Source organism: Gopherus evgoodei, chromosome 12, assembly GCF_007399415.2.
Source record: "Gopherus evgoodei ecotype Sinaloan lineage chromosome 12, rGopEvg1_v1.p, whole genome shotgun sequence".
Lineage (NCBI taxonomy): Eukaryota > Metazoa > Chordata > Testudines > Testudinidae > Gopherus > Gopherus evgoodei.
Window position 1 is genome coordinate 4,586,221 of NC_044333.1, and position 22,029 is coordinate 4,608,249.

At 48.5% G+C, this 22,029-nt stretch overlaps 1 protein-coding gene across 5 annotated transcripts in view; it reads right to left on the minus strand.

Moving 5' to 3' along the window:
• GFOD2 (glucose-fructose oxidoreductase domain containing 2) overlaps positions 1-22,029 on the minus strand; it is a 60,642-nt gene that overhangs the window by 14,156 nt on the left and 24,457 nt on the right. For 4 of the 5 annotated variants that reach the window (XM_030581869.1, XM_030581871.1, XM_030581870.1 and 1 more), the window contains one exon: positions 14,262-14,605. The exons of the other annotated variant lie outside the window; for it this stretch is intronic. In XM_030581869.1, the coding sequence (XP_030437729.1) occupies positions 14,262-14,520 (259 nt within the window). In that variant the 5' untranslated portion in view covers positions 14,521-14,605. The remainder of the gene's footprint in view (positions 1-14,261; positions 14,606-22,029) is intronic. 5 annotated transcript variants of the gene reach the window in all.

Here is a 22,029-nt window from a genome sequence, read left to right on the forward strand (position 1 = left end):
TGCAGAACTTCCAGATGAGGAAAGCCACATTCATGGGGCTGTGCGATGAACTCGCCCCAGCCCTGCAGCACAAGGACATGAGAATGAGAGATGCCCTGTCACTGGAGAAGCGGGTGGCAATTGTACTGTGGACACTGGCTACTCCAGATAGCTACCGATCAGTCGCTAACAAGTTCGGAGTGGGAAAGTCGACTGTCGGACGTGTGTTGATGGAAGTGTACGGGGCCATTAATCGCATCCTGCTTTGAAAGACCATGACTCTGGGTATTATGCGTGACACTATGGATGGCTTAGCTTCCTTAAGTGTGGAGGGGTGACAGATGGCATGCATATTCCATTTCTGGCACCAGACCACCTAGCCTCCAAGTACATTAATCGGAAAGGGTATTTCTCTATGGTTCTCGAGGTGCTTGTGAATCGTCGTCTGTGTTTCACAGACATGAACGCAGGCTGGTCCGGAAAGGTGCATGACACATGCATCTTCTGGAACACTCTCCTGTTCAGGAAGCTGCAAGTAGGGACTTTCTTCTTGGACCAGATGATCACCGTAGAGGAAGTCAAAATGCCCATTGTGATCCTGGAGAACCTGCCTAGCCCTTAATGCCGTGGCTTATGAAGCAATACATGGAGCAACTTGGCTGCAGCCACGAGTGGTTCAACAACAGGCTGAGCAAATGCAGAATGACTGTGAATGTGCTTTTGGCCGTTTAAAGGTCCACTGATGCTGCCTATATGGGAGGCTGGACGTGGCTGATGACAATATTCCTATGCTTATAGCCGGGTGCAGTATACGCCATAATATTTGTGAAGGGAAGGGTGAAAGCTACACTCAGAGCTGGACAGCTGAGGCTTAGTGCCTGCAGGCTGAGTTTTAACAGTCAAAGACCAGGGCTATTAGAGGGGCCCAGCATGGGGCAATAAGGATCAGGGATGCCTTGAGGCAGCAATTTGAAGCAGAAAGCCACTAATATTTGTTGCTATGCTTGGGAGTGCAGTGCTTGTAATGCCAGGAGGTGACTGTGATTGGTGCAGACAATTTAAGAAATTGCCTGTTGCTTTGCAGGGCTCTGTTTTCTTTCAGTTAATGGAAGAAAGATTGCTTTCAAACCAAAACAATTCTTTTATTAAAAAGCAACAACTGGAGGAGCAAAACAAACGGAAAAAAAAAACATCATCCGTGTGGGGGAAGGGAGATGGGAAGTCCCAGGAGGAGGTGGGGTCCTGGTACAGTTAAAGATTTGTGTACGTCCAAGTACCACATGCAGCCTTGTCCTTTACAGTACAGTGCAGCGGGTACTGTACTTCAGCAAGGCCAAACCGCAGAGGGACGGGTGTTGAGTGCAGTGGGTACCAGGAGTCCACAGGGCTGGACTGTGATGGGGCAGGAGTGGAATGCAGTGGGTACAGACTGGAGCCAGGAAGTTGATAAGTGTGTGTTGGCAGTGTCTGGGGGGCGCATGGGAGGGCGGGCACAGAGCTGCTCAGTTGGCAGTGCTACTATCACCTGGAGCGGTGTCTGCTCGGTGCTCCATAACGTTTAAGACCTGCTCCGTGGCCTTGTTCTGGTGTGCCGCGTTCTCCTTTCAGTCCCGCTTCTCGCTGTCCTGCCACTCCTTCAATTCTTGTTTTTCGGTGGAGTGCATCATGATACCATGCAGTTAGTTCTCCGTGGCCGCTTTCTAATTCTGCACAGCCGTTCAGCCAGCAATAACAAAAAGAGGGAGGCTGGGCTCCCACGGTCACCTCTGTGAAGCCAAAATGCATCATTTTACAGAAGCAGTCTGGTCTGCAACACACAGAACACTGATTCAGCGATTTTAAACACAGCCACTATTCACATACCTGTCACTAAGTGGCTGACCCCAGGCAAGCACACATGAGCCACAAGACCCCCAAAACGGTAAATAACCGCAGGGGAAATCAGTATTACAGGACAATATTGTATAGCGGGGGGGGGGAGAGAGAGTGTGTGTGTGTGTTCGTGTTCATTCCTGTCCCCACACTTTCCACAGGCTGTGTTCATTATGGAAGATATCTCGCTGCTGAGGGTGAGTAGAGAATCAAGGGAGGGTCTTCTCCAAGCCTGCGGCTTCCACCCCAGCCCCTATGCAGCTTGCCTGTGTGCAGCAATGGTGTCCCCTCACATTACAGCAGAGTGGGGTGGGAAAGTTACCGTTAATGGGGCAAGAAACAAAGCAGCTCTGCCAAAGAGCCTGCGGCAGCGGGTTGCCCAGTATCTCCATGAGAGTTTCGTGGAGATCTCTGAGGGAGATGACTGGGAAGTGAGAGAGTCAATCAACACCCTGTTCCACTGCTCAGTCTAGGCATGTGATGGTACATGCTTCATACAGACACAAGCCTAGTTTCTGCAACCCTCCTGCCCCCAACAACTCGCTTCAGCGATTCCCAAAATAAAAGCCATTTACCAGGGCCTCCTCTCCTGTTTGTGCTTCGCCAAGCTCTGACAGCTGTACTGGCTAGCCTCCTCCAGGTTAGAGAATTGCTCCTGGCTGCATGCATCACTGATCTTCGAGTCATCCTGCCTCTGGTTCCCTCTCCTTCTCCACATCCTCATCCAAGATTTCCTCTTCCTGGCTTGGTCCACTCTTGACTGGCTGCAAGCCACCAAAGTATACACAGTGGCCTTTGCAGTGGAGGTGGGATCGCCACTGAATATCGCGTCCAGGTCTTTGTAGAACCAGCAGCTCGTGGGTGCAGCACTGGAGCAGTGGTTTGCCTCCCACGCTTTGTGGTAAGCGTTCCGCAGCTCCTTCACTTTGACCCTGTACTGCAGTGTGTCCCAGTCATGGCCCCTTTCTGTCATGCATTGTGAAACCTGTCCATAGGTATCATAATTCCTATGGCTGGAGCGCAGCTGGGACTGGACAGCCTCCTCTTCCTAATGCTGATGAGGTCCAGCAGCTAAGCATTGCTCCAAGGGGGGGGATTGGCTGCTGCGTGGAACAGGCAGAGTCATCTGGAAAGATGCGCTGAGACCACTCCACATGTCACCGAGCAAATAGGAAGGGTCTTTAATATTCCCAAGGAATTTAAGGGGTGGGGCTCACAGTTGGTGACCTAAGGGCAGGGCAGTAGAGTTCAAATCGATGACCAAAGAGGCGAGAACAGGTATTGTGGGACACCTCCTGGAGGCCAATCACAGACCTGTAATCGACCAAGGTGTCTACACTGGTACAGCAGTGCTGTAGCCCCGGCGCAGAAAGCTCTATGCCTCTCGTTGGGTGGTTTTTTTACAGCACTGCAGCTGTGCTGTTTCTGCGCACTCAGTGGCTCGGCAGTGTGTGCACCTCGGGAGATACAGCGCAGGAAGCAGCTTTACTGCGCAGAAACTTGCCAGCGTAGGCAAGGCCTAAGAGAGCTACCAGCTGGGAGCCTGAAACCTTAAGTGGATGCCCTTGAGGGACCATGAAGGGGGGGATTCAGGTGCAGTTACCAGGACACTGTCACAGTGATATGGAGTCTTTCACCTCTAGGTCATGAGTTCCAGTATGGCCTGATGTGTTTTACTATTTCCAAAAAGATCAATAGTGACTGAATTCACACCATGTCCGAAACATGAAGCAGACACTCTGACTCAATCAAATTCAGATTTCAATCAGCCACATGATTCCCTGAATGCAAAAGAAACATCAAATTACAGGTAAAAAAATTCAAGCTGAATGTAAAGTGTTCAAAACAATACTTCTTCCAAGTTAACACCTACATCCGAGATAGTGCAAAATTTCATTCAAAAGCAGGCTTAATGCTTTGCTCAATGCTTTGTAATTATATAGCACACTCCAGGGCTTTACAAATGTGATCTAAGTGAAAAGATGAATAAAAGTCTTCCCTGAAATTTAGTTATACATGTTCCCATAAAGACAGCACCTATTCAAATTTTCTGAACACAGTGTTAGAGCAGTGGCCAGAGAATGAAATATTTTGAAAACCAAAATATGTGGGTGATCAGGGAGCCAAGACAGCAGGTGGGCCTGTGAGAGGATGTTCCTTACAAAGTACTCTGCAGATTGAAACAGCGGAAAGGGGCTGTAGGCTAATATGACTGGTCTCTTTAAAAAAATAAAATCCCTCCAAAAAGTTCCAACACACATCGTCAGGACAGCTACACTAGATTCCTTTTCAAGTTATGGCAGTGCATTTTTTCCCCCCATTTGCCTTGGCTCATTACACACTCTCTCTAGTTTAAAGGCAACTTATATTGCATAATAATGGAAGTGTATTGCAAATATTAAAATGCAATTGCATGTTGTCATCTAGAACTCTTCCAACAGAAGTTTAACAGGACTTCAGAGGTGATGTTGCCCTGCACACATGGGATAGTGTAATTTTACAAGACTTGAGGTGTTTTAAAAGTGTGCTCTACTCTACCTTTTACTTAGCCAATTCATTTGACACTGTTAGTTTATCCAAAACAAACCTAATAAGGAATTAATCCCAGAACCTCTTCCTGTGAGATCATGAAAATCTGGAAAGCTGCTATTAAAAATGTCTCCTAGGCAGACTAAATAAGCAATTAAACTAAAACAAAAATTAATGGAATGTTACAGCAACTCACCCAAGTGATCTAGGGTTACAAGGCAAGTCATCCAGCATATGTCCATTCTGAGCTCTTATCTTCAGGGTTTCACCTTTCAGCCATTTTACTTTATAGTAAACTAAAGTGCTTGCACACTTCTTAAAAGGACAAAAGTTGATTGTTTTTGAATTTGCTAATTTCAATAATTTACTCCTTTCGTGGATTCCTAGAATTTGCTGATTGCACTAAAGAGGTGAATGACCTGAACATTGGGCAATGAATGAACACTAGTTATCTCTGAATTCTGTTGGTCATTTAGCAGTCAACCAGGTTCAGTTTTAGTAACCAATGCAGAGATCAATACAGTATGTACATCAGAACTAAGGATATTTTACCCTGCACCACTGAAGTCAATGGAAGTTTTGCCACTCTTATCTAAGGGGTGCAGAATCAGGCAGTAAACACTAATTCTGTTGACATTTCTCTGCTTATCAATCTGCAGCATGTAATGAATCTGTATTGGGTTTTTAGATAGATTTTTTCTCATGTTTGATTTTAAAGGATTTCATATTAGCGAGAGAGCTCACGTAACAACCAGTTATGATTAGAAGAGGTGAAAGAGAGATCTAGAAAAATCCCATTTCTAAACTACAAGAACAAGATACACAGTGTAAACTTTGAAGCCTTCTCCAGCTGCATAAGAGAGACTGCATTCACCCCACAAATCTGCATGTCAACTCTCCAACAAATTGAAATGAGCAGGTTAGTAGATGTAGCACTGGTTATTATGCACCCTCTTTACAGGAATTTTGGTACAGTGCATTAGGCCCAAATTACTAGGCAAGGGACTCCAATCTACATGGCAGAGCTGCATCGAGTCCTAAAGCAAACTGAATTACTTGGTAACTTTAGTGACTAGATAACCATCAGCGGTGAGGAAATAGTTATACAAAATATGCCATATTGAAGTAGATTATTTGTGCCCTCTATAGCAGAGGGAGCAGAGAGGAAGGAGCCTCTTTGGGGTGACTAATGGGAACGGGAAAGAATCCGCTGACTGTCCTTCATGTGGAAATGAATGATACGGCTAGATTCTCGGTGGAACGTATCAAGGGAGACTATGACAGGGTGGGGAAGACACTTAAGGAAATTGAGGCTCCGGTGATCTTCAGTGGGATTCTGCCTGTTGCTAGAGAAGGGCAACAAACGTGTGACAAGATTATGGCGATCAACAGATGGCTCAGGCAGGGGTGCTATAAGGAGGGCTTTGGGATGTATGGCCACTGGGAGGCATTCATGGACAGAGGACTGTTCTCTCAGGATGGACTTCACCTGAGTAAGGAGAGAAATAGACTTCTAGGATGGAGGCTGGCACAACTGATTAAGAGAGCTTTAAACTAGGAATTGGGGGGAGATGGTTGGGAGATGTCCAGGTAATCGCCACGCCAGATTTTAAACATTGAGAGAGAAGAAAACGAAGCAAGAAAGGATACCGTCGTGGGCAGGAGAATGGGCATAAGGAGGAAGGGTACTGTAGATACAATTCGAATAGGGGATATTGGCGGTAGAACGTCTGGGCCTAATCAGGTAAAGAATGTGAGTGAAGCCAAACAACAAGAATTAAGATGTTTGTACACCAATGCGAGGAGCCTAGGTAAGAAAATGGAAGAACTAGAGCTACTGGTGCAGGAAGTGAAACCGGATATTATAGGGATAACAGAAACACGGTAAAATAGTAGTCATGACTGGAGTGCAGGTATTGAAGGCTATGTGCTGTTTAGGAAAGACAGAAATAAAGGCAAAGGTGGTAGAATAGCATTGCATATCGATGACGAAGTAGACTGTAAAGAAATAAGAAGGGATAGAATGGACAAGACAGTCTGTCTGGGCAAAATCACACTGGGGAAGAAAACTACTAGAGCCTCCCCTGAGATAGTGCTTGGGGTGTGCTACAGACCGCCGGGATCTGATTTGAATATGGATAGAGACCTCTTTAATGTTTTTAATGAAGTAAACACTAATGGGAATTGTGTGATCATGGGAGACTAACTTCCCAGATATAGACTGGAGAACAAGTGCTAGTAACAATAAGAGGGCTCAGATTTTCCCAGATGTGATAGCTGATGGATTCCGTCACCAAGTAGTTGAGGAACCAACAAGAGGGGATGCCATGTTAGATTTGGTTTTGGTGAGTAGTGAGGACCTCATAGAAGACATGGTTGTAGGGGACAACCTCGGTTCGAGTGATCATGAGCTAATTCAGTTTAAACTAGATGGAAGGATAAACAAAAATAGATCTGGGATTAGGGTTTTTGATTTCAAAAGGGCTAACTTTAAAGAATTAAGGATATTAGTTAGGGAAGTGGATTGGACTGAAGAACTTGGGGATCTAAAGGCAGAGGAAGCCTGGAATTACTTCAAGTGAAAGTTGCAAAAACTATCAGAAGCCTGCATCCAAAGAAAGGGGAAAAAATCATAGGCAGGAGTTGTAGACCAAGCATCTCAGAGAGATGATTAAGAAAAAGCAGAAAGCCTACAAGGAGTGGAAGATGGGAGGGATCAGCAAGGAAAGCTACCTTATTGAGGTTAGAACATGTAGGGATAAAGTGAGAAAGGCCAAAAACCATGTAGAGTTGGATCTTGCATAGGGAATTAAAACCAATAGTAAAAAAGATTCTATAGCCATATAAATAAGAAGAAAACAAAGAAAGAAGAAGTAGGACAGCTAAACACTGAGGTTGGAATGAAGGTTAAGGATAATCTAGGCATGGCCCAATATCTAAATAAATACTTTGTCTCAGTCTTTAATAAGGCTAATGAGGACTTTAGGGATAATGGAAGGATGACAAATGGGAATGAGGATATGGAGGTAGATATTACCACATCCAAGGTAGAAGCCAAACTCGAACAGCTTAATGGGACAAAATCAGGGGGCCCAGATAATCTTCATCCAAGAATATTAAAGGAACTGGCACATGAAATTGCAAGCCTATTAGTAAGAATTTGAAATGAATCTGTAAACTCAGGGGTTGTACCATATAACTGGAGAATTGCTAACACAGTTCCTATCTTTTAGAAAGGAAAAAAAGTGATCCGGGCAACTACAGGCCTGTCAGTTTGACATCTGTAGTATGCAAGGTCTTGGAAAAAAATTTGAAGGAACAAATAGTCAAGGACTTTGAGGTCAATGATAATTGGGACAAAATACAACGTGGTTTTACAAAAGATAGATCATGTCAAACCAACCTGATCTCCTTCTTTGAGAAGGTAACAGATTTTTTAGACAAAGGAAATGCAGTGGATCTAATTTAACGCATTTGGCTTTAAGACTAAGCTTAAGTTTATGGAGGGGATGGTATGATGGGATAGCCTAACTTTGGCAATTAATTTATTTGTCTTTACTAATGGAAAATATGCCCAATGGCTTGTGATGGGATGTTAGATGGAGTGGGATCTGAGTTACTACAGAGAATTCTTTCCTGGGTGTCTGGCTGGTGAGTCTTGCCCACATGCTCAGGGTTTAACTGATCACCAGATTTGGGGTCGGGAAGGAATTTTCCTCCAGGGCAGATGGGCAGAGGCCCTGGAGGTTTTCCATCTTCCTCTGCAGCGTGGGGCATGGGTCACTTGCTGGAGTGGGTGGGTGAGATTCTGTGGCCTGCATTGTGCAGGAGGTCAGACTAGATGATCATAATGGTCCCTTCTGACCTTTAAGTCTATGATTCTATGACTAACTAGTGCAGCAGGGGCCACACAGTGGCATGAGAGGTAGTAAGAGGGCAAGCACTACCTTGGGAGGAGGAAGGGAGGCTTGCAGGAAGCGTTACTTGCTATCCAGAGTACTTCACTACTCTGGCAGGCCTTAGGAGCCATATATGGCTGTTATGCAGCTTTGAAGCCCTGCCCAGAAGAACTGCATGAAAGGGAACCCAGCAGCCATGCACTAAGCAGCACAGCTGTGCCTCTCTGGGTCAGGGTGACCAGATAGCAAGCGTGAAAAATCAGGACGGGGGTGGGGGGTAATAGGCATCTATATAAGAAAAAAACCCAAATATGAGGGCTGTTCCTATAAAATCAGGACATCTAGTCACCCTACTCTGGGTCAGGGAGCCCTAAATAAGTACTCTCTCTTAGACATCTCTCCCCACATACTACATCAACCCTTCTCCCCCTGCCTCTAGGGGCTTGTCTACACAGGAAACTTATACTGGTATAAATAACGTGTGAATTTAAACTGCTATAGTTATACCAGTATAACTCTCACTTGGACACTCTTATTCCAACATAAGTGTGTCTTTTTTCTGTTCACTTTATGTAACTTTGGCCAAAGTTTAAGCTAAATCAAAAAAGCTACCTGTTCTGGAATAAGGTTGTCCACAAGGGCAGTTATACCGGTGTAACTGGTAAACTGCCCTGCGTACATGCGCTCTAGGAGATGGTTCTTGCTGTTCTGAACCATCCAGGATCTCTCTCTCTGTCTCATGCTCTGTCCTTTAAGGGCTGCACTTCTGGAAAAGCACTGAACTCCCCCTTGTGGTAAAAACATACAGGAAAGAAAGTGAAATGGATGGACAAGTCAAGGAACTGGAAGGTGTTATTTTTGTGGAATGTGTGGCAAAGAGGTTTAGGCAAAATGGTAAATTATATGGGTATTTGCATAGCAGAATAACTGTTACATATAGGGTACTAACAATTGTAGCATCTCTATGATGATACTACACCCAAGTTATCTTTCATAGTAAATTGCAAGAAAAGTCGTTTACACAGAGTTAAGGTTGCCTGGTGATAGCGCATGCCCTTCCAGAATGGCAAGTTTAGCAGAACTCAACCTTCTAAAAACCAGGGGCTACATAGTTAAGGTAAATGCCCATGCACCTGAACACTACCCTCTTCAAGCAATGCCCCAAAATATGCCCATAAAACACACTCACTCCCACTTTGCCTTTTAACTGTAACAGACAGGCATGACCTGCACTTGCCCTATGCTCGAACAGAGAGCCTGCTCCCCCGATCAAATAGCACACTTGTAAAATTTAATAACCACTAGACCTCAGGATACCCCCTAAACCTGTAATTTCCCCTGCCCATCATTAAAGCCACAGACTGCTCACTTATATCACCTTACTACTGAGGATACCTATGGCAAGACCACCCCAGTGCCCTGCTATTGACACAGCCTACATAATTCTGTACTGAAATGATGCAGACTGGAACCTCAAGGTACATATAAACCTTTTCTCTTTGATAACACACAAAGGGGGGATGACTCAAACCCAGATCTCCTCATATCACAATCACAGCTCTTCCAAGCTGCTTCAACTTATTTCTCCACCATTCAACAGCTACATCTAACACAGTGATACAGCCGGAGTGTGTGCAGAGAATTACTAGTGGCTATTGCCTGCACCAGGCAGGTAGAGTTAACTATGTGGGCGTTTACCTTAGCTCTGTATTTCCCGGTTCGCCAAAGGTTGATTTTGCTGAACTTGATGTTTTGGAAGGGCATGAGCTATCACTGGGCAACCTTAAATCTGTGGTAATGAAGTTTTCTGCTACTTAATTTGCTAGTTTTTTAAAGAGAAAAAGAAATGTTTGTCAGTGGGCGTTAACGGTCATTTAGACAGTTGTGGTTCTCATTGAGGCTTGCAGTGAATATGCTATCTCAGATATGCTATGGCTAGGCAATCATCAAAAAGACCTAGCTTTTATACAGTGCTTTTCATCAGCAGATTTCAAAGAATATTACTTGAATTCACCCCCCAAAACAAACAGAAATCTGGAGCCGGCCCCGCTCAAGGCTACACAAAATCAATTCCCCCTCTTGCTCCTGAGTGCGGTGGTCCCTTTAAGGTCAGGGCTTGTGCACACTGGCAGCTGAGTTGCAGGAAGATTACACTACAAATATTCTGCAACCATATGACCACCATCCTTGACGCACCTATTGAGTGATTAACTGACATGGTTGCAGTTCCCAGAACTGTCTACCCAACACTTCTCAAAATACCAGATTCACTTCAGTTTGCCCCTCCTGCCTCCAAACGTGTAAGTTACAATGTTGATCCCATCACCACCAGTACTGCTACTTATCCGACATTAAATGTCTATCACAGGAAATTTTAAAGAATCCTAGCATGGCTTAGTCCACAGGCTCATCAATGGTTCTGAGCAGTGTGAAGTGACGTGCATGTGGATACACTTCATGGAGATATATAATCAATAACTAGAAGTATGCACCTCTATTGCCCTGTCCTCCACAGGCATTTGGGAGGGACTGAGCAAATTTCAATTTCAGTCATAACCGTAATAAAATGACCAGCTATGTTTCAAACATCAAAAATCCTGCCTGTTTTGAAGTACTGCCAATGTGTGACAACTCCGTCTATGCAGCCCAAAATGCTTTCCTTCATTTTGCTACTTCCTGTTTACACAAGCTCTGAAACACAAAAATCCTCCCACTGCTTGCGATAAGGAGATAGAAAAGCTGTACGCAAATGCTAACAGTAATATACTTGGTCAACATCACAGGACACCTGGTCTAGGAACCACAAGGGTGAATTATCGAAAAATGCAATAACAGTGACTGAGTCCTTTTCTGTCTACCTCAAGACAAACATACATGTAATTCATTTGTAATACATTATCCCACAAAGCCAGACTGACAAACAAAGCATACATCACAAAGATCTCTCTTATCTTTCAAATAAGTACCATCCCACCTAAGCCAAGAGAGAGCAGCTGAATGGCTCCCTCTTTATCTACTCCATAAATCAACTCTTTAAAGGATCAGCAGGGAAAGTGCAGCCATGTTGGCTCTGGTGTCCTGAACAAAATCTAATTTGGGTTTTTCTAATATTCTGCCTCCCTAAATTCCCATCCCAAGCCATTTCAGTTAGTTAGATATGTTTATTTTTGCTTTCCACCTTAAACTGATGCATTCTATCAAGAGGTGACTGCATTTCAGAGAAACATTTTATGAAGTGGCTTTAGATCCTTTGGGATGAAAAGTGGTACATAAATGTAAAATAGTTTCTTGCCTTACTGGTTACTTATTAGTCACGCTGGTCTTAATTCTGATTACTATCTAGGCATTGACCAGCTATGCCTTGCTCACGGCTCGAAGTTAATATTACGTCACTTACGTTAGGATTGTACTTCTACGTGTTACTGGATTGTTAATTAACTGTTTATGGCTACCAATAAATTAAAAACATGTAAAGTAATATTAGTGCCACCTGGCACCACTGCCTCCTCCCATGGCCAACACCTGACATGGTAGACTGGCTTTCATTGCATAGCAGTCCAGCCATTCTCAGTTCCCTGATCTCCTGGCTGGTAAAGTACAAGTATGCCCCAGCCACACACAATTCTCTATATGTAATGACTGCTATTTTAATGCTGATATCCTAGCAGCCATACTTGCCATCTCTGAGCCCATCATGTAACAGGTGTTCTTCCAAAATTCTGGACCAAGGAAGAACATTCTTGGCAGTATGCGCATGTCTCTGGAATTTGGTCCTACCAGAAATGTGTTTAAGGAACATCCTAGACAAATTTAGAAAAAGCTGAAAGATAGAGAGCTAGTAATTATCTATTGACTCTGAAACGGCCACATGAGACAGTCTTTAGACGAGACCACTTCAGGAAAAATAAAAATAAATGAAAAATAAAGAATCCTCTGCTGTTCCAGAGTTTATTTGTTGATCTCTTAAAAGCCATCAGTCCCTCTCTTTTCACTTCTCCATTAACTGCATAAACACGTGTCTCTCAACTTCATTTTCTTCACCTCCTTTGACTGGAGTGATGCCATTTCATGTTTCCTTACCTTTGAGAAATGGGAGTTTTATTAACAACCTACATTTGTCTCATGTTCAGCTTAGTTTACCAGAAAAGATTCAACCACATAAATTCATCTCACTTCTCATGTAACCTGCAGAGGGTATCATAGCAAGTGAAACAGTCCCCATTTAAACAGCATTTAGAAGAGATTTTAGCTTATTTCTAGCAATGAATTCTCATGTGTACATTAAACTTCCCATCGCAGTAGTTCCTTGGGACCTAGGACTAGCAGTAATAAAGCACTTGATACAAGTCTAACAACAACGTGAAAACAAAACCCAAAGATCATGTCCCCAAACATCCGACTGACATCTTAGAAGGGTTAGCATGAGATGTATACTTCAAAAGCAAGTTACTCTAGCACAAAAATCTACTTAAAAGGCAGAGAATAAAGGATTACCCAATCTGATACAGCAAGACATATTCCCCAATCCTATAAACCCATTCACTTTGATCTCTATTAAGAGTCAACAAGAAGTCAAACTTCAGATTTACAAGACTATATATAGGCACTCACCACCCTGTATAAACACATTAAGATCAAGAAATCAAAGGTTAGGAAGTTGGTGAACTCAAACTGCCTATGCAGCCAGTTCCCAGTCTCCTTGTGCAGCCAGTCCCAGTATCTCTCCCTCTCCCCATCAGCTCTCAGCCCGCCCCCTCCTGAGTTCTTGTCTAATCCACTTCTTTCACCCTTATCTTCGCTCAGCCTTTATCCCCTCTCTATTTCAGTCAGGAGGATTCCTCCTCATATACCATGCTGCCAGGTGCCAGCAGACAGAGCAACAAGAGATACTCTCCAGGCTTTCCATTTGTATGTGCAGTGCCATAGGAGCCCACAGCAACTGAACCCAGATCAACCCCTGGATAAGAACATAAGAGCATAAGAACGGCCGCACCAGGTCAGACCAAAGGTCCATCTATTCCAGTATCTGTCTACCGACAGTGGCCAATGCCAGGTGACCCAGAGGGAGTGAACCTAACAGGCAATGATCAAGTGATCTATCTCCTGCCATCCATCCCCACCCTCTGACAAACAGAGGTTAGGGACACCATTCCTTACCCATCCTGGCTAATAGCCATTAATGGATTTAACCTCCATTAATTTATCCAGTTCTCTTTTGAACCTTGTTATAGTCCTAGCCTTCACAACCTCCTCAGGCAAGGAATTCCACAAGTTGACTGTGCGGTGCGTGAAGAAGAACTTCCTTTTATTTGTTTTAAACCTGCTGCTCATTAATTTCATTTGATGACCCTTAGTTCTTATATTAAAATGGATGGAGCATGCTCAGTACTGAATAGTCGAAGAATTTAGCTGCCAAGCTCACAAGGCTCTTGAGCATCTGCAGATTTTTTCAAAATCTCATCACTTGGACAAATTTGGTCTTTTTTTTTTTTATGTGAACAGCAAAAAAAAAATCCCTGACCCAGGGGGAGGGGGAGGGAGCCAGCACCACACCATCCCTGCTCCACAGCATGGGGGCACTGGAGGTTCTGTTAAACCCCTGTAAAAAAAATTTTTTTGAACGTGGGCAACAAAATGTATTCTGCCCTAATCTCATTCTCCAAAGTCGCTGACCATTTTTTCTGAAACTTTCCAAAAAAAATTCAGCCTGAGGCAGACACCCAGCAGGGGAAATTTCAGCCTAAACAGTTAAAAAGTTATAAGAAACTATAAATAGGGTCTTCTAATGGGAAGTGTCAGGTAATTAACTACAGGCAGCACTACTAGCTCAAAATACAACACAATTTGGATGGTGTTTCTATAGTACTACTGATTATTCATTGACAAGTCAACAGCTACCAATTTAAATCTATTAGAAAAAGTGTTTTTTCAATCAAATAGTCAAAACACTTTTGCTGGGACTCAGAAGAGAAAACACAGTACCTAGCGCTTTCACAGCAATTTGCCGGGTTACTGGTGGAGGGATGTTGATGCAAACCAAATCTACATCCTGATGCAGCAAGATATCATCAGTCCGACTTGTGAAGAACTCAATGTTCATTTCCTCTGCCAGTTGCTTTGCTTCCTCTTCAGTCTTCCCCCAAAGTGCTTTGATGGAGAAACCCTCTGCTCTCAACAAAGGTACCAGTACCCGGGCAGAGCTGCCAGTCCCAAAAACGCCCACTCCAGGAAGCATTTTCATTGCGTGTTCACTCAAGCCTGAATGTTCATACGTAGACCACCAGCATAAGGTTTAGCTCCTCAGCCTTCCATCTCAACCACAGCTCCTAAAACAGCAAATGTTACAGTTGGATATTACCAAAGGGTACATTTTTACATCAAATGCATTCACTACTGAATGTTAGCGTCTATCATTTTGGTGTCGTATGCAAAATGCTGAGAGACTCACTCAAGGGGATTAGCTTACAGCGCTGGGGCAGTGTTTACACTGGCACTTTACATTGCTGTAACTTGCAGCGCTCAGGGGGGTGTTCTTTCACTCCCCTGAGCGAGAAAGTTGCAGTACTGTAAAGCGTCAGTGTAGCCAAGGCCAAAGCCTGAGGCAGTGCAAAGGCAGCAACCTTCCATATGAAGAGTTAAAGACAGGGTCAGCTCCAGGCACCAACTCAGCAAGCTGGTGCTTGGGGAAGCACTGTCGGGCTCTTCAGCGGCAATTTGGCGGCAGGTCTCTCGGAAGGAAGGACTTGCCACTGAAGAAGAAAGCAGCCCGTTGGAGCTGCCGCAGATCGCGACCGCAGCTTCCCCCCCACCTCCGCCTCTTGGGACGGCAAAAACCCTGGAGCTGGCCCTGGTTAAAGGGAAGCACTACTGCATAGAACAAAAAAAACCTATCAAGCTATTTAACTGTAGGGAAACTCTGTATCATCACTGCACAATAAGATTTAGTTAAAAACAAAGTTTTAACAACTAATACGATGAAAGTGTTCTCTTCAGTGAGAGGAAGGGGAAGGAGGTGTACTTAGCTTATGCTTTTATTCCTTCCCACATTTTACATTCTATGCCTGATTCATTCCATACACCACCATTAGTGCCTTGTAGCAGTTCAAATATAAATTCTTTGTGCATCTGATGCCTAGCTGATGTAATTCCCTTCTGCCCAATTCTCACATCAGCAATTGTCTAACTAAAATACCCCTCAAAGTGTCTATTAGTTATCATAGCAATATAATACTATTCACAGTGAGGGTACAGTACCTTGGTACATGTAAGAAGTACTTTAAGTTCTTCTTCGAGTGATTGCTCACATCCATTCCAGTTAGGTGTGCGCGTCGCGCGTGCACGTTCGTCGGAAACTTTTTTTTTTACCCTAGCAACTCCAGTGGGCCGGCAGGTCGCCCCCTAGAGTGGCGCCGCCATGGCGCTCTATATATACCCCTGCCGGCCCGCCCGCTCCTCAGTTCCTTCTTACCGCCGTGTCGGTCGTTGGAACTGTGGAGCGCGGCTTAGCTGTCCTCCACGTCCCTAGCTCTCCTAGTTCTCTCTCGTTTATCTATCGTTCATCTCTAGTTCCATTATAGTTGTTAATTAGTTTGTTAAGTAGATAGTTTAGTTAAATAGTTGTTAAGTAGTTCTTCGCCGGGGGCTTAGCCCTTCCCGGCACCCGGCGCCAGGCTCATGCCTGTTTCGCCGGGCTTCAAGCAGTGTGCGGCCTGCAAGAAGCCCATGCCGACCAGCGATCCCCACGAAGCGTGCCTGAAGTGCCTCGGGGAATCGCACAGATCCGACAAGTGCCGCATCTGTAAGGCTTTTAAGCCGAGGACAAAAAAGGAGAGGGATCAGAGGCTCCGAACTCTCCTAATGGAGGCGGCACTTGACCCGTCGGCTTCGCAGGCCGTGGTATCGGCACCGGCACCGGATTGCTCCGGCACCGAGAAGACTCCCCGGCACCGACCTTCTCCGGCACCGGAATCAGAGCCAAGGCCGTCGAAGTCTGATACTCCGGCCAGGCAGACCCGGCTTGAGCGCCCGGCCTCGACATCGGCCGCGGCGCCGCCGGCACCGTCAGCACCGTTGACTCCGGGCCCGGCGGGTCCGTTGAGTCCGGTGCCGCCGAGCTCCCCCATGAGATCTGGGGTTGAGGTAGTGGTCCCATCCACACCGGAGACCTTCGCCTCGGCTCGGGACCTTATTGCCCTGACTGAGCCCACTCGGCTGCCACCCCCGGTACCTCCGGTGCGGGTTGTGTCCAGAGGCAAGCCCATGCTGTCGGCGCCGCCCAGAGACAGTCGTTCGCCATCCAGGTCCCGACGTCTTGGGCGCTCCAGATCCCGACGCCGCTCGCAGTCCCGGCACCGCTCCCCTCAGCGGTACCGGTCGCACTCGCGGCAACGGTCGGCATCGAGACGGTCGCGGTCAGGCTCCAGTCGGCGACACCGGCACCGCGACTCCAGGAGCAGGTCCCGACGCTACTCGCCGCACCGGTCGACCTCCCGGCACCGAGCTGGTGGCAGGTCCCGGTCTCGGTCGACCTCCCGGCGCCGAGCTGGTGGTAGGTCCCGGTCGACCTCCCGGCACCGAGCTGGTGGTAGGTCCCGGTCGACCTCCCGGCACCGAGCTGGTGGCAGGTCCCGGTACCGAAGCGGCACCCGGTACCGATCAGGATCCCGGCACCGTGATAGATCCCGGTCCCGGCACCGATATGACTCCCGGCACCGGTCCCCGGCACCGAGACGATCCTCCGTGCCGGCCCGCGCAGACCCTTACCATCCGGGGTCGGCCCCACCGTGGCCCTCGAGACAGCCGTCCGTATCCTCCCAGACGGACAGTGGGTATGCGCTGGGCACCGACCGGCAGGCGGCGCTGTTCGGGGATCCGCCGCTGCAAGACCAAGGCCCACAACAGTGGGGATTCTGGACACCCTGGGCATACCATCAGGCCCAGGGCCCCCAGCAGCTCCCTGCTAGACCGGCGACTGCGGAGCGTAGGGCCCCTGAAGCCTCCTTGTCTCGCCCCCCTCCCTCCCCGGAAGGGGAGGAAGGGTCCAAACAGCAAGACTCCGCTGTGGCTCCGGAGGCAGAGGCGAGGGCTGAGGAAGACCCTCAGTTGGACACTATCGTGCCTGGGGTCTCATCATCCTCCTCCCCGGATGAGGCGGTGGCGGGTACCTCCTCCAACAGTCCCCCCCCGCTGGATCTCAGGGCGCACCAGGACCTCATCAGGCGATTGGCTCAAAACCTGAGTCTGCAGGCAGAGGAGGTCTCGGAGACAGAGGATCCAATTGTCACCATCCTCTCTTCTGATGCTCCCACCAGGGTCGCCCTGCCCTTCATACGGACCATCCAGGCCAACGCCAATACCATCTGGCAGTCCCCGGCCTCCATCCCTCCGACAGCGAAAGGGGTCGAGAGGAAGTACATGGCTTCTAGGGGCTATGAATATCTACATGTTCACCCGACTCCTGGTTCACTGGTAGTGCAATCGGTGAACGATAGGGAGCGTCACGGCCAGGAGGCTCCGGCCCCCAAGTCCAGAGAGGCCAGGCGGATGGACCTCCTTGGCCGTAAGGTGTATTCGGCTGGGGCGCTGCAGCTCAGGGTCTCTAACCAGCAGGCCCTGCTGAGCAGATACGCCTTTAACTCCTGGGTGGCAGTGGACAAATTTAAGGAGCTGCTGCCACAGGATGCTCGCCAAGAGTTTACGGCCATCTTGGACGAAGGCAAGAAGGTCGCACGCACGGCCTTACAAGCCTCCTTGGACGCTGCGGACTCGGCTGCCCGTACCCTCGCGTCAGGAGTTACGATGCGTCGCATCTCCTGGCTGCAGGTTTCCGGCCTTCCGCCAGAGCTCCAGCACACTATACAGGACCTTCCTTTCGAAGGCCAGGGCCTGTTTTCCGATAAGACAGACCCCAGACTCAAGAGTCTAAAAGACAACAGGGTCATCATGCGGTCCCTCGGGATGCACACCCCCGTGACGCAGCGTAGACCCTTTAGGTCGCAACAACAGCAACAACGTAGGCCGTTTTCCCAGTTCCGCCAGCGGCAGGACCTTTACAGGAGCCGCGGCAGGAACGGCAGGCGCAGGCAGTCTGGGAACCAAGGGGGGCAGAACCAAGGCTCCTCAAAACCCCCGCCTGGTCCTAAGCCTTCATTTTGAAGGTGCGCCCGAGGGCGCGGTAACAGTTTCCCCTATGGATCCTTCCCCCCCGTTTTCCAACCGCCTTTCGTTTTTCCTCCCGGCGTGGTCCCAAATAACATCGGACCGCTGGGTCTTAAGCATGGTGCAGACGGGATACCGCCTGCAGTTTGTTTCGTTTCCTCCTTCCCGCCCTCCTTCCTCGTCCCTCTTCAGGGACCCCTCTCACGAGCAATTCCTTCGGCAGGAGGTGCAGACGCTCCTCAGCAAAGGAGCTATAGAGGCGGTTCCGGAAAACGAGAAAGGCAAGGGGTTTTATTCCCGCTACTTTCTGATCCCCAAGGCCAAGGGGGGCCTCAGGCCTATCCTCGACCTGCGAGAACTCAACAAATACCTCGTGAAGTTGAAGTTCCGCATGGTATCCCTGGGGACCATTATTCCATCCCTGGATCCGGGAGACTGGTACGCCGCCCTCGACATGCAGGACGCGTATTTCCACATTGCCATTTGGCCACGCCACAGACGCTTTCTCCGCTTCGTTGTGGGGGCTCTTCATTATCAGTTTGCAGTCCTCCCATTCGGCCTGTCCACGGCCCCGAGGGTGTTTACAAAATGCATGGCAGTTGTCGTGGCGCATCTTCGGCGCAACCGTGTCCACGTGTTCCCTTATCTGGACGACTGGTTGATTCGGGGCACGTCGGAACAGCAGGTCAACAGCCATGTCCGCATGATCACCGCCATATTTGCAAATCTGGGCCTCTTGATAAACACAGACAAGTCCACTCTGAGGCCCACGCAGAAGGTGGAATTTATTGGGGCCGTCTTGGATGCCACTGTGGGCAGGGCCTCGCTGCCTCTACAACGGTTCCAGACCATGGCGGCGATCGTTCAACGTTTGCGGTCGGCCCCATTGACGTCAGTGAGGACATGTCTAACCCTGTTAGGCCACATGGCGGCGTGCACTTTTGTGACCGGCTACGCTCGGCTCCACATGAGGCCTCTCCAGCTGTGGCTTATCAGTCATTACAGGCCGGCAAGGCAACCTTTAGACATGTTAGTCACAATCCCCCAGAAGGTCTTAGATTCTCTCGGCTGGTGGTTAGACCAGTCCGTATTATGTGCGGGTCTTCCCTTTCACCCCTCTCAGCCATCGGTATCCCTGACAACGGATGCCTCAGATCTAGGCTGGGGGGCCCACCTAGGGACCCTGCGGACACAGGGCCTGTGGTCCCAGGAGGAGGTGGGGCTCCACATCAACATGCGGGAGTTGAGAGCGGTCCGCCTTGCTTGTCAAGCGTTTTGTCATCAGCTTCAGGGTCGTTGTGTCGCCGTGTTCACGGACAACACGACGACCATGTACTATATCAACAAGCAGGGAGGCACCAGGTCCTCCTCCCTGTGCCACGAGGCGATACGTCTCTGGGACTTTTGCGTAGCCCACTCCATTTACCTCAGGGCTTCCTTCCTCCCTGGAGTACGGAACACTCTGGCAGATCGATTGAGCAGATCCTTCCTGTCACACGAGTGGTCCCTTCGCCCGGACGTCGCTCTCTCCATTTTCCGGAGGTGGGGTTATCCCCGGGTGGACCTCTTCGCGTCCAAAGGGAACAGGAAGTGCCAAGCGTTCTGCTCCTTTCAGGGCAGGGAGCCGGGGTCGATAGCGGATGCCTTCCTCATCCAGTGGTCGACCCACCTGTACTATGCATTTCCCCCGTTCCCTCTGGTCCACAAGGTCCTCCTGAAGGTGCGCAGGGACAGGGCTCTCGTGATCATGGTGGCCCCGGCGTGGCCCAGGCAGCACTGGTACACCATGCTGCTGGACTTGGCCATAGCCGACCCAGTTCCCCTGCCCCTTCATCCGGACCTGATTACCCAGGACCACGGGACCCTCTGTCACCCAGACCTGCAGTCGCTGCACCTAGCGGCGTGGCTCCTGCGTGGCTGACTGGTTCCAAGCTGCGCTGCTCTACGCCTGTGAGAGAGGTGCTCTTGAGCAGTAGGAAACCGTCCACAAGAGCCACATATTCAGCGAAATGGAAGCGCTTCTCCTGTTGGTGCGTAGAGAGAAATCTCCGCCCTATGGAAGTTTTGGTATCCGAAATCTTAGACTACGTTTTGTCCCTCAAAGGGCAAGGTCTGGCCTTATCGTCGTTGCGAGTCCACCTAGCAGCTATCTCCACCTTTCACCCGGGTGCGGACGGTCGCTCCGTCTTTTCTCACCCGACGGTGTCGAGATTCCTTAAAGGGCTGGAACGTTTATTCCCTAACGTCCGTCCCCCTGCTCCAACCTGGGATCTTAACCTGGTGTTGTCCCGGCTCATGGGGCCCCCCTTTGAGCCGTTAGCTACTTGCTCCCTGCTCTACCTCTCTTGGAAAACTGCCTTTCTAGTGGCTATCACCTCAGCTAGACGGGTGTCGGAGCTCCGAGCTCTGGTGGTAGACCCCCCATATACGGTCTTCCACAAGGATAAGGTGCAGCTGAGGCCACACCCTGCTTTTCTGCCCAAGGTGGTCTCAGCCTTTCATGTCAACCAAGAGATTTTCCTTCCGGTTTTTTTCCCAAAACCTCACTCCTCAGGCAGGGAGCAGCAGCTCCACTCGCTGGATGTCCGTAGGGCTCTCGCGTTCTACATAGAGAGGACTAAGCCCTTCCGAAAATCCCCCCAACTTTTCGTGGCGGTAGCAGATCGTATGAAAGGTCTTCCTATCTCCTCCCAGAGGGTATCCTCTTGGGTTACGTCCTGTATCAGGACTTGTTATGACTTGGCCCATGTCCCTACGGGCCGTGTGACTGCGCATTCTACCAGGGCGCAGGCGTCGTCGCTGGCTTTCCTCGCCCGTGTGCCCATCCAGGAAATCTGTTGGGCAGCGACCTGGTCATCGGTCCACACCTTTGCTTCCCACTACGCCCTGGTCCAGCAGTCGAGGGAGGATGCGGCCTTCGGAACTGCAGTGCTCCGGGCCGCGACTTCTCACTCCGACCCCACCGCCTAGGTATGGCTTGGGAGTCACCTAACTGGAATGGATGTGAGCAATCACTCGAAGAAGAAAAGACGGTTACTCACCTTTGTAACTGTTGTTCTTCGAGATGTGTTGCTCACATCCATTCCACACCCGCCCTCCTTCCCCACTGTCGGAGTAGCCGGCAAGAAGGAACTGAGGAGCGGGCGGGCCGGCAGGGGTATATATAGAGCGCCATGGCGGCGCCACTCTAGGGGGCGACCTGCCGGCCCACTGGAGTTGCTAGGGTACAAAAAAAAGTTTCCGACGAACGTGCACGCGCGACGCGCACACCTAACTGGAATGGATGTGAGCAACACATCTCGAAGAACAACAGTTACAAAGGTGAGTAACCGTCTTTTAAGCAGTGTGAAACAAAGTAAGCAGGGGGAGACATGACAATAAAATGAAGTTTCACAACTCTACTTTAACAGGAAAGCTAACGGACAGTTTGTATTCCTGACGCCTACTATATAAGGATGTTCCACAGCATTTGTCTATAAAAAGCTTCTTTCCATAGCAAACACCGTCTCCTCACTGTGTTTGTTCTGCTTATGCTTTTTTACTCCAGCCAGGATTTCCCCTTATAATGTGCTCCAGTGTCACTGATAGGAAG